Genomic DNA, 13,690 nt, shown 5'->3' on the forward strand with positions numbered 1-13,690 from the left:
TTATTTGCTATAGTTATGGGTACATGTGATTTAACTATAATTATTGACAGGATTTAACTACGTTGCTAAGTCAATGTCTAAATTTCATTTTTAAAAAATGAAAATAAAATATCATTGGCTGTTCAATGAGAATGCTTTTCTATAAATGGCCATGTTTTGATCCTTATAACGACCATAAGCAGGCCTTGTCTTCAAATTCTCAAAGAAATGGCAGCGCAAGTAGAGCATTTGGCAAGCAACATGGAGCAAGAGATTTCTCGTCCATTGGCTTACTTCCCTCCTACCGTGTGGGGCTGTGACTTTGCTTCACTTCCTCTGTTTAACTCCGTAAGCCAACATTCAAACTTTTCTTTTTCTGTTTAATTACATGTAATATAGATAACTTGTAATTCTTGATAATCGAAATTATAATTAATTATAATTACAGCTGATTGACTCGAAAAGTATATTTCTCAACCTTAATGCAGGAAATTGAATCATATACTAAAAAGGTGGAGGTGCTAAAAGAAAAGGTCAAGGACATGCTAATGTCTTCCAAGAAAGATTTGATCAAGAATATTGAGTTTATCAATTTATTATGTCGTCTTGGTATATCATATCATTTTGAAAATGAAATTGAAGAACAACTGAATCACATTTTTAATGTCGTCCACGATGATATTAACGATGACTATGATCTCTATAATGTCGCGCTTTTGTTTCGAGTTTTAAGACAGTATGGATACAAAATATCTTGCAGTAAGTGGCTACTTATGATGAAAATTTATTGTATTTTATATGTTTTATAATACATCTTACAACTTAGGTCCATTTAGGCAAGAAAAATCTCTCCATATATAAATATATATTATTGCTTAATAAAGGTCAATTGTCAAAAGGAAAGACGCAAGAAATAATGTGACCTACTAATTAATAAAGATGCTTGTATGAAGTGGGTGGTATTGTGATTTGTGAATCAGATGTGTTCAAGAAATTCAAGGACAGCGATGGGAAGTTCAATAAAGCCATATCCAATGACGTAAAAGGAATTCTTAGCCTTTACGAAGCGAGCTTTGTGAGTATGCGTGGAGAAGATATTCTAGATGAAGCAATTGCTTTTGCAAGGCCACTCTTGGAGTCTCTGGCTATGCAATCAAGCCCACATCTCGCAAAACACATAAATGATGCCTTAAGCATGCCTTTTCACAGAGGCCTGCCACGAGTAGAGGCTAGGAAATTCATCGATTTCTACGAAGAAGAGGAGTCTCACAATGAAACTTTACTCAAGTTTGCCAAGTTAGATTATAATCGAGTGCAGTTACTGCACAAACAAGAGCTAGGTGTTGTCTCCAGGTCCACTTTGTTTGAGAGATCAGAGGGAGATATTTTTTTATGTGTATATGATATTTACATTTGATATTGTTATTTAATTGTGTGTTTGATCAGGTGGTGGAAAGAATTGGATCTTGCAAAGGGTCTCCCTTATGTGAGAGACAGAATTGCCGAGGGATTTTTCCAATCAGCTGGAGTTCAATTTGAGCCTAACTTCGCTCTTTCTCGCATTCTTTTAACAAAGTGTATTCAGATACTGGCATTGGTAGATGATACATACGATTCGTATGGTACACTTCAAGAACTACAATGCTTTACAGATGCACTGGAGAGGTTTCACATCCTTGCCACCTAATTATTAACCTCTTGTATTATTCATTATGTGTATCAAATTCCTCCTCTGAATCATATTGTCTCTCATTTCCATTTCACAATTCCCAGGGGCAACTCTGATCAGCTACCTGCAGATTATCTGAAGATTCTTTACAAGGCGGTCTTAGATTTTTTTGAGGAATTGGGGGATGACGAAGGCAATGAAGGAAGATCCTATTGTATCAATTATACAAAGGAGAGAGTAAGAACTATATCTAGCGCCATGATTTTTGCTATCAATATACAATTAATTAATCAACGAATACGAACTGATTTTCATTTCCTTTTTCTTTTACTTGTTAAATATATGCATGGATTAGTACAATGAAGTGGTGAGATCTTATCTTGTGGAGGCACAGTGGTTTTATGATGGCCATTTGCGACCATTCAATGAGTACATGCATAATGCATTAATCTCATCCTGTTTTTCCCTACTTCCGCCAGTAGTCTTCCTTGGAGTGGAAAAACTTGCAGGGGTTAAGGAGTTTAAATGGCTAGAAACTAACCCAAAACTTGTTGAAGCTTCCAAATTCTTTGGCCGTTTACTAAATGACATGGTGGCCCGCAAAGATGAAGAAAAGGAAGGACACTGTTTAGCTGGAAATTGCTACATGAAAGAATATGGTGTCTCAAAAGAGAAGGCGATGGAAGAGCTTCGAAAGATGTGTGACAATGCATGGAAGGATATGAATGAGGAGTCCATGAGGCCAACTGCTGTCCCAATGCCTCTTATCACAAGCATAGTAAACCTTGCTCGTATGATGGAAGTTGTTTTCCAGTACGATGATGGATACACTATCGCCTCAAGCTTGAAGGACCATGTCACCTTAATGTTCGTGGAACCAATACCTGAAGACTGAGACATGTGTGCTTTCTATGTTGTTTCTTGCTTTTGTTTCCTTCTTATATAGGTGCTATATATAGAAAGTGCAATAGTAGGCACAATAATAAAATAAATCTGCGCCTTGTCTCAGTCCAAGAAGATGAAATTTCTTGGCGGAAAATAATTATGTGTATCTCTTTCTTACTGTAATTTATATGCTTGTGGTGAATGAATTCCTCCTATAATAAAATAAGAAAATGTTGTGCATATCTTTTTTAGGAACTAATTTTGTATTTCAGTCACACTCAATAATTTGTCCATAAATATATATGATTCTAATAACGAGTGAATTTTTGAATTGGAAGGTGGATTGATATCTCTATGAATTTATATTATTAAAAAATAATAATAATAAAAGTAAGTTTCACAATAAATAAGCTTTGATAATTTTTCATAATAAATGATAGATTAAAAAAAATTGACACAGAGATAATGTGTTTCAAAATTAAAATAAAAATAACTCAATTTTTTAGATTATATTAAATGGCAATCACATTATATGTTACGTTAATTTATTTGATTATAAAAAAAATTATGTAATGAAATAATAATTATATTATATAATTAATATAACAATCATAATTTATAAAAATACATATAATTATGATTATTTGATAAAAAATTTTTTCTTTTATTATTGTTACTAACACTATATTTTATCATCATTATCACCTTTTGACGGCAAACAATACTATTACACAATAAATTATTGCCATGGTCACATCATCACCATTCAATAGTTATTGCTATCATAATCACCTAACTATAATATGATGAATTAAAAAAAATATATTTGATTCATATACAAAATAGATTTCTTTTCACACCTTTTAATATATATTTCTTTTTAAATAAATTAATCTTAAAATGTGATTTTTTTTTTTAAATTTCAAGTCTCCAGTGTTAGTAGAAAAATAAAAGAAATTATTTAAAAACAAAATGATCATTTTGTACCTCTCCGTTTAATGGGCCGGGCAAGTATGCAGCTTTTCTGTTCCTGCTTTCTTTTAAAATAACATAAAAAAAAAAAAACATTTCAAGTTGTTAATTATTGATGGAAATAGAAGTTTAAAAAAGAAGTTATTGTTCTTAAGTACCTTATTGTTCAAATTCTGTAAACTCTTGTTAAAAAAGAAGTTAGAAGGGTAAAAGGGCACTTTATTGTTCTTAAGTACAATAAAAATATCACTTTTTTCTTTTAATATTTCACAGGTGTTTTCAACCTAATGAATCAGAAAAAAAGTATCACCTCTTTTAATAATATATAATAATGTCCAAAACACAGCAGAACAAACATAACAAGCAAGCAGTAACAAAATAGACCCATGAGCAAAGTGATTAACAAGCTTTGAAGATATAACAAAAGCAAAGGATGGAGAACCAGGAGCCCAAAGTCTAAGTGGTGTAAGTGCAGAACAAGCTCCTGAGATCGAACCATATCCCCTATGTTTCAAAAGTTTCAGTAGAATATATGGTTGGTTGAGGCTCGAACTGATGCTCCAATCGAAAATCCAAACAAGCAGAACGAAAAAACAAATTATACCTGATCGAAAATCCATTGAACTTTATGATTTTTTTTTTTTTAATTTATAATCCATTTTTGCTTATTTTATAGAATTATGCAATATTATGCGCAATTTATGAAATTTATAGAATATTCAAAGAATAAAAATAAAAAAAAACTCAATAAAATAAGTCCAAATCAACAAATAAATCAAAATTGAATTGATTTGTTAATTCAATATTATTTATTTAACTTTTTTTATTATTTTTTATTCATTCGATTTGAAATTAAATGAAGCGGTTGTATAACCTTAATTATATAAGGTATTGAATGCTACTGATCAGGATATATGTAGAAATTTTTTTTGGTATAATATATAAAAAATGAATAATAAAATATTATTAAAAATATTAACTAATGTCATTTATTAATTTATCACATATACAAATATATTATTTTGTCTTGATAAAGTTAATTATTAAAATAAATTACAATTAAATTTTATAAGTAAATAAACTTTTAAATGCACAAAATATTTTTTTTATCTCAATTAATTTTAAATTTAATAAAAAAAAGAGTTCAATGACTAAATTTATGAGAGTCAATAAATATATACACACACACGTAGAAAGAATATTTTTTAAAAAAAGGAGACCAATTGACCCCTCGTTTTATGCTTTCAATTCGCCACTGCCACTAATAATATAATATAGTTTCAATTTATCTAAGCAATAAGTATATGAGTTATATTATGTAACACTCCTAATTTTCAAATAATTATTTATATGTAAGTATAAATATTTTAGTCTAACCCCTGGTGTTGTAGACTTTGCATAGGTACTTTCATTTCGTGGCAATTCGACTGTCGTTCGGATCTATAATTTCAAGCTGAGCAGATAAGCTGCCGGAATCACTTCGGAACTGGGTCAAATTTATAGACTACCCCACCATTTTCAGATGCCCCGGACGTGTTCCAAGTACCAAAATTGGCATAGGTAAACCCGAAATCCAAGTTTATTAAATTTTATAGTGCTGTTTTTAGAGTAAAATTCCATAAAATATTCGTGGATAGTTAGAAAATTATAATTTCTTTTGTATTAGCTTAGTAATATTGCTAAGGACTGCGGGGCAAAATTTTAGAATTTTTAGAACTCATTTTGATAGTTTTTGCAAAAAGGGTTAGTTGTAGGGACTAAATTATAATTTTTTCAAAATTGTGGTTGTTTTCTATTTGGATGGGCCCAGGAGGGGCCATGTGATGTGATTGAGATATGGTTATGTGACTTGTGGATATAGAAGTGTATTTTTAAGCCATTTTACAGATTGAGTATGTCCTAGATATAGGGGAAACTCAAATGATTTTCTGCATGGCTTGAGATAATCTCGCTGGCCCCCGCCTTTGGTCTATTAAGAGAAACTCCGGCTTGAGATGTACTCGCTGGCAGAGGTTGGATTAAGAGAGCTGTATAGGAGACTAATCTCATATATGTACTGTTTGAATATTATATGGGTGTGTGAGTGCTCCAAAGTGCTCCAAATTACCTTTTTGTTGTTGTTTACGATGTGAATTGTATGAAAACTACAAAGGTATTGCATTCCACTTTTTAGAATGCATTAGCTTTAGATAGCTATAAAAATTATACTTAAAATCATTATTTTACTTTCTGAGTCAAATGTTCACTCCTGTTCACCTTATTTTTTCAGAATACAAGAGATTTCTTGTTAAGTTCTAGCCTGCCTCTCTCCTTCACAGGTCATTTAGTAATATCTGTTTTGTTTTGTATAACTTCACTAAATTTTAGAACTCCGCATGTATTAGAAGTATTTTATTTGATTTGGGTCTATAATATAATACGATGTTAGATCTGTAAATCTATTAAATGCATGTAAGATTGGATTTGATGAGGGAGCTAAGCTCCTATTTGATTTTAGGACAGGATGAGTATGTGGAGGCTGAGCTGAGCTCCCCAAATTGATATATATTGTGCTTACAGGTTAGGTGAGTAAAAAACTCCCCGTTGGGTGGTCCATGTTATGGCCAGACTCTGTCCGGTTGATTTCTTGAAATTGGGCTCAATATGGGCCTTAGGATTGGGTTAAGGAGTAGTTAGGCTTACTACGGGCCTTGGGGGCCTTAGACTGGCACAGGTCCTAGTGCCAGTCCGACCCATAAGTTGGGTCGTGACATATTGTCCAGTCCAACTTAATTCAGTAAATAAAGACACATAACTCATTTGGCAAAAAATGTATCTAATTAATATAGGCTCGAGCTCATGTGAAAATAAGTTTAATAACTGTTAGATCAAATATTTTTATTGATATTTATATTAAATTAATTAAAGTATAAATAAATAAATATATGAATCTAAATATAAATATTTATTTTAATATTATTAAACTCATCGGATTGGCAATAAATCAAAAAACACTTTCTCGCGAAATTAAAAATTTAAAAATAATTCTGGTGATAAAAAATATTTCAGTTATATATATTATGATAAAATATGATTTGGATTTTTTATGTTAATTAAAAAGCATTAAATTTAAATTATAAAAAAATTATAATTTTTTAAAAACTATAAAATTATAATTTTAAAAAAATTATAAAAAAATAAATTAAAAAAAAGAAATAAAAAATTCAAATAAATAAAATTTTCAAAATTTACTTAAAATAATAAATTGTTAATGAAAATTAGTACTAAAAATTAATATAAAAAATTATAAAAAAATTACTAATAATAACTATTATAAAAAAATATTAATAAAAAATTAAATATAAAACTAATTTATAAGACAAATTACTAAAAAAATTTATATATATATTATAAAAAATTACTAAAAATTAATACTACAAATAATTTACTAACAAAAAATATAATTGTACAAAAATTTTTATTTAATGGAAAAAATAAATTAAACAAAAAAGATGACAAAGAAAAGAAGATGAAAAAGAAAAAAGATGAGAAAAAACAATGAAGAAAATAGATAAGAAAAAAAATGATGGAGAAAATAGATGATAAAGAAAAGATAATGAAAAAAACAGATGAGAAAAAAAATGATGAAGAAAAAAATAAATGAGAAATAAAAATGATGAATAATAAAATATGTGAGAAAGAAAAAGATGAAGAAGAAAATAGACGCAAAAGAAAAATGATGAAGAAAATATGTTAGAAAAGAAAAGAAAAGATAATGAATAAAATAGATGAAAATGAAAAAGATGATGAAGAAAATGAAAGAAGAGAAGAAAGAGAGAAAAAATTAGAAGTGAGGAAAGAAAATGAGTAATAATTTATATAGGCAAATCAGCAATTGATTTTAACAACTGATTGTCAGTTATTAATTTCATTTAAAAATTAGGCAGGAATTTTTGAGGAGAAAATTTTGTAACCGATTCGCAATTGGTTGCAAAATCAATTACTAATAGCAACCGATTTCAATCAGTTGTAGAAATCAATTATTGTTAGCAATGAATTTGTAAATCGGTTATAATTCAAAATAAAATATAAAAATTAGCGGGAATTTTTTGAAGAAAAAATTGACTGTAAAATCGGTTACAAATAAAAAAAAATAAATAAAAATTAGGTGAAATTTTTTAGAGGAAAAAAATTGGTTGCTATTTAGCAACTGATTTTAATCTGTTACAAAAATTGGTTACTATTAGTAATAGATTCACAAATCGATTGGAAATCAAAAAATAAAAAATTGAGCAAGAATTTTTTAGGGGAAATATCAGTTACTGTTAAAAATCGATTCGCAAATCGATTGCAGATCAAAAAAGTAAGAAAAAAATTAGACGGAAATTTTTGAAGAAAAACATTTAATAACTGATTTATAAATCGATTACAAAATTGGTTACTAATAATAATCGATTTGAGTCAGTTGCAATAATTAATTACAAAACTGATTGCTTTTTTTAGTGATGGAACCCATGTAAGATTCACCAAAATTAATAATTACAATAAAATTTTTATTGTATAAAATGTTGAAACAGAAATAAAAGCAATTAATAGAATATATTAAGAATAAAGCCGACGAAATCTTCAAGCGAGCGTGACGGTGGGTGACCAATTACAACATATGCTAGCTTTCTGAAGTAGAAAATCAAGGACAGCCATCCACCTCTCTTTTCTAAAAGTTTTGCCATTTATACCTTTCATTTAAATGCTTTTTATTAATATAGGTATTGTTAGTTGATTTGTTACATTTATTTTAGATTTAAGTTGGAATTTGAAGTTTTGGTGCAAGAGTGGTCCGGAATGAAATTTCATGAGCTGGAAAATTGGCTTGCTTATGGGATTATTTGGTTTCTATCCAAACAATTGAGCTAAAATTTATGTCTTGTTATTTAATGATACTAAAATGATCCTTAAAATTATGAGATTTTGAGTTCGAATCTCAGTTGAACCTAATTATACTAAAAATAAAATTTCTGTCATGCTAAGTAATATATTATCCTAAAGATTTTTGTTTATTTTAAAAGTTTCTAATTCACAAACGTAATAGAAGATATTATTAGATGTTCAATAATAATAATAATAATAATAATAATAATAATTTAAGATTATCTCTACTAAAATGGCCTAAGTAATATATATATATATATATATATATATATATATATATATATATATATATATCATTTTTTTATTGTTTATTATTGATCTTTTTCAAGTGCAATTTAATTGCACTCAAATTTATATCATTTATACTGCATGCATGAGCGAATACAGGGTTAAATATAGAGGGCCAAAATTTAAATTATCATAATTATTATAATTTATAAAAATATTAAAATTGTATTTTTATTAAACAATAATTAATATTTATCTATAAAAAAATAAAAGTTTTTACAAATATACAAACAATTAATTTAAAAAATTATTTAAACTATAAATTTAATAATTTTCATATAAATAAATCACCACTTAGTTTTAGGTAGCCATGGCCACCACCCAGGTTTCCGGTGTATATATTTTAAATTAAGAAAATTTTACAGTGTAATCGGTTCAATATTAGACTGATTATGCTTTATTGACTAAGAACTTATTATATATTATAAAATAATATTGTTAATTAAGAAGCATATAAAAGAATAAATTCTTTGAAACATTTTATTAAATACGTTATTGAAGATGAAAAATTAAAAGAAAAAGATTTTAAAAAGGTTAATTTGATATTAAAACAATAATAGCAGTAAAAAGACCAATGCCTAACATTATAAAATAATTGAATCCCAGCTAATATAGTTAAATTCTTTTATAATGAACTATTTAAAATTATAATTTGATAATTAGGTCAAAAAGCAAATCAAGTAAAAAGATATTGAAGGGCATGTATTTTAAATAGCAAGCAATTTAATTCTTTAGCTACTCTAAAATTAATGATGAGAACAAAATAGTATAGGGATTTATATAAATCTTAAAGTATATATCATTTTAGCTTTATTTTTTCTCACATCACTTCCCATCATTATTTTATATATATATATACTTATTTTTAATATTTTTTATTTTTAAAATATTTTAAATAGATATTGATATAATTGCTATTTTGTTCAATTTTAAAATATTTTTAAAGCATAATAATATTAACTTCATAAATTTATTAAATATTATTATTTTCAGGTTATTATCGTAATATAATATATTTAAAAAAAAAATTGTGGAGGCAAGCTATTTACCCTTACTATCGATTATGTATCTATAAATTAAAATTAAAAAACCTTGGGGAAGCCAGGCAAGGCCTTCCTTACTATTGGAAATATGGTTCAGGTGACTCATGTGAGTGATACGGTGTGTCCGCAAGTGCACGGGTCACAGTAGTATAGTTTTAAAAATTGATATCGATCCCACAGGGAATTGTGCTTAAATTGGAAATAAAAGTATAAGCTAATTAGAATGACAAAAATTAAAAGATATTAAAAATAAAATCTAAAAATTAAAATTAAGACAAAAATTAAAGATGTAAAATGAAATTTGGAATTAAAATTGGTATTTGAGGAATTAAAAATAGATCAATCAATTAACTAAAATTAATTAAACTAGATTACCAAAAATTAATTTGAAATTTCTATTTATGAAATTAAGAAGAATTAAATCTAAAAAAAAAATAAAGTAATTCTAGATATTGGATTTAAATTGGAATTAAATTTAAATTGGATTTAAATTGAAATTGCTATTTATGAGGTTTGGAGAATTTATATCTAATTTCAATGAAAAATAAATTGATTCTAGAGATTGGATTTTTTCAATATTGTTTGCATGTGATTTTTCCCTAATTTAGCCAAACACATGAGAATTGCAATTTTGAGGGAAATCAATTCTTAAATTTTTGAAACCTTTTTCAAGCATCTCAAAATTGGTTTTCATTAAATCAAACCCTGTTTTCACGGTATTTCAAATCTAACAAAAACCCAATTAATGCTCTAATTGATTTTTGGAAAGTTCCCCTTAATCTTCTTAGCTTATTTCTAACACCAAGAAAATAAAGTTTATTGCAAGATTATCCATCCCCAATATTCACTTTTCAGTCCATCTATTAAGGATTAAAACTTAACTTAATGAGGGCCCATTCATCAAGCAAGGAAATAAGCACACAAGCAATAAATCAAAATATAACAAATCCCATTTAAATGGCTAAATCAGTTCAAAACCACAAAACAAATCAATATTTACAAACCCATCTCTAGAATCTCAATAAACTACTCACAAATCATTGTTTAAACATAAACCCAAATGAAGAAATGAAGAAATAATGGAAATGTAAGCTAAAAGGGGTAGAAAAAACCCAGCAAATTGCAGAAGGATCTCTGCAGAAAAGTGCAGAAACGTGATCCTTGCTGCTGCTGGAAGAAGATGCAGAAGATGCTCCTCCCTTTCCCTCTTTCTATCTTTCTAAAAATGCCTCCCTTGCTCTCTATATCGAAAGAAAGTGATAGAATGGGTCTTTATATAGGCTAAGGACTGTTTCTAGAATGGGTAAAAGGGGAAGGATCCAGAAAGTGAGGTAAAAGTCGGAGTAACGGAAATGCCACGTCAATTATTTTCCAAGAAAAAGCGACATAAGCCGGTTGTGTCGCGGGTTGTCGCTCTCGGCGTGAATATCGACGATCGACACAACTGCGACATAAGCTAATTCGGTTGTCAGCCGCAGTTGTGTCGCTCTCGCCATTTTTACTCAACTTCAAAATTTTTGCAATTCGATTTTAATCTCCTCCAAATGGCTACTCTGATCAAAATACATCAAATTTCTCCAAATTTATCCTACAAAACAAATAAATTCCAAAAATTAAACTAAGAAATGTGAAAATTGTAAAATTGACTAAATATATACTAATATCTAAAATAATAGCTATGAATAAGGGTAAATTATGTGCAAAAATTACTCCTAAATGATGATCTAAAATGCATGCATCAAATTCCCCCATACTCAAACTCTTGCTTGTCCTCAAGCAAAATTTCATTAAAACTCATTTGGAAGGGAATAGAATCAGTCTTTGAAAACTCAAAAATTCACTAATCCAAACTACCAACTTACCTCTAGCTACCAATATTCCAAATTCCCACCAGCAAAAGCACAAAGAATGAAGCAAGCACTCTCAACTATTACAGAATAGCTAAGAATTAACCAATCAACCCAAGCAACAAATACCAACCAACTACAAGAGTCAATTGTGCCAAAACAAACCTAAATGAAATAGATAGCCAATGCGTCTCAAATAGATGGTGAGTAATGTATGAAAGATTATATTGCCAAACCCATATGCAAGCATAAAAGATCTAACTCTACTAATGTAACAAGCATCTTTCAAAGAATCATTAGGTCTTTTTAAGGGTTGTAATGGGGTCTAATAGGGTAAGATTGTGGTTAACAAAGAAAGGGAATAAGGTAAACAAAATATGAGAATAATATTAACCATGAAACTCAAAGTGCATCCTTTTTTTTTTTTTTTTTTTTTTTTCAAATATTTTTTTTATTTTTTTTATTTTTTTATTTTTTATAATACTAATTTTTTTTTTATCAAGAGGAAAGAAATTCACAATGAATCTTAAGTGCTAACACAATAAAGGGACTACTTTTATAATATATTTTTTTATTTTGTATGTGTCCCTATTTCATGTCACACCCAAAATTACCTTTGGGATATTTTTGTGACTATTTATTTATTTATTTTTTTTATCAACTTTTCACAATTACTCTAGCACTTTTCAAGATGTTTCAATCCTCCAAGTTTTTTTTTTTTATTTTTATTTTTATTTTTATTTTTATATTATCATTTTTTTATGCACTTAATTGCTAAAATACTATTCTCATAGATAGGTGGTAGTGTTTAGGTTTAATGGCTAGGTAAATGATTTGGGTTCCAAAGAAATTAGGGAATTAAGGTTCAAGGGGGTTTGCAAGGGTTAAAATGAGATTAAGGTAGGTTAAGGCTAAATGCGAGGTTTAAAATATGAATAAATGCCTAAATCATATTCTTATCAAATGCAAGTTAAAAATTTCGCTTTGAAAGATCTAAGATGCTTGTTCTAGGAATGGTGAGACGACAAGGACCATTTTCTTCCTTAAAGGCTTATCCAGACACTCAAAACTCAAAATAACTAATCAGAATCTGCATACCTAGATGAATGTATTAATTTTCAGCTATTAAGTAAGAGAAAGAATAATGCTTAAGACTTTGTACCCAGCTGGAACTTTCATTCCACTAACCATCTAAAGGCAAGTTGGTTTGCTTGAATAAGTGGCTTATGGAATTCAAAGACTGGTTTAAAAATCCAAAAATTTTAAATGAATGAATGAAATGCATGAGTGTATAAATGTATAGTCAACCTATATGTAACTAAGTATGCATAATGAAGCTATATGCAGTGTATATAAGTGAATATGTACAAGTATGAAGTAATGAATGAGTATGTCACTATATGCAAATGAAAAAGGAAAAAAAAAAAATAATTTTTGCAAAAAATTTACCCTCTCCCCCATACTCAGAATGAACATTGTCCTCAATGTTAAAAGATTGCAAGGAATGGGATAATTTGGCTATATGTGCATAAAGAATTATTACCCTGTTGCATAAGTGATAGCACAACTTGTGTTGAAAATGACACAAGCTGAGATAAGAAGTGTTACCTCATTGAAGTGCAGCCAATTTAATTAAATAAAATTTGGACAGCTGCTGCACTCATTGCAAAAGAAACAGTGCAATGGAAGCCATTAAATCAATTAAACTCAAAAAGTTGAAATAGGAAGTTAAGCGCAAAAATATAGCCATCAAGTGTAAATTCGAAATAGCAAATCAAAGCAAGTGAGCAATTGTACTAAAGATATAAAAGAAAAATGTACGTTATGAGGAACTAAAAAAAAAACTGAATAAGTAAACAGTTCAAGAAAAACAACACAAACAAAATATTAACTAAATAAGTTCAAAATACTAATTAATTAAGCAACGAAATTAAAGACATGAAATGTTTTTTTTTTTTTATTATTTTTTTTTTATGCTCATTTGCTTGCAATGAATTGCATCCCATCTGCACAAGGAAATTAGAACAATGTTAAACTCTGAATAAAGAGTATAGAAAAACTTAAAACAAATATATATATGAAAGAAATAAAGAATCAAT

At 28.2% G+C, this 13,690-nt stretch overlaps 1 protein-coding gene across 1 annotated transcript; it reads left to right on the forward strand.

Moving 5' to 3' along the window:
* Window positions 1–207: 207 nt before the first annotated feature.
* LOC131180201 (probable terpene synthase 6) lies at window positions 208–2,543 on the forward strand. Its single transcript, XM_058147833.1, has 6 exons — window positions 208–327; window positions 468–738; window positions 960–1,332; window positions 1,426–1,644; window positions 1,753–1,885; window positions 2,004–2,543. The coding sequence occupies exons 1-6, from the start codon at window positions 208–210 to the stop codon at window positions 2,541–2,543; spliced, it is 1,656 nt and encodes a 551-aa protein (XP_058003816.1).
* The last annotated feature ends 11,147 nt before the right edge of the window (window positions 2,544–13,690 follow it).

The sequence above is a fragment of the Hevea brasiliensis genome, chromosome 5 (genome assembly GCF_030052815.1).
Source record: "Hevea brasiliensis isolate MT/VB/25A 57/8 chromosome 5, ASM3005281v1, whole genome shotgun sequence".
Lineage (NCBI taxonomy): Eukaryota > Viridiplantae > Streptophyta > Magnoliopsida > Malpighiales > Euphorbiaceae > Hevea > Hevea brasiliensis.

What these genes read in the sequence shown, in the direction of transcription:
- LOC131180201 (XM_058147833.1), top strand. Translation starts at nt 208, where the DNA reads ATGGCAGCGCAAGTAGAGCATTTGGCAAGCAACATGGAGCAAGAGATT. An exon ending in TGGATACAAAATATCTTGCA is followed by an intron (nt 739 to 959) that starts GTAAGTGGCTAC and finishes TTTGTGAATCAG; the next exon opens with ATGTGTTCAAGAAATTCAAG. An exon ending in GAGCTAGGTGTTGTCTCCAG is followed by an intron (nt 1,333 to 1,425) that starts GTCCACTTTGTT and finishes GTGTTTGATCAG; the next exon opens with GTGGTGGAAAGAATTGGATC.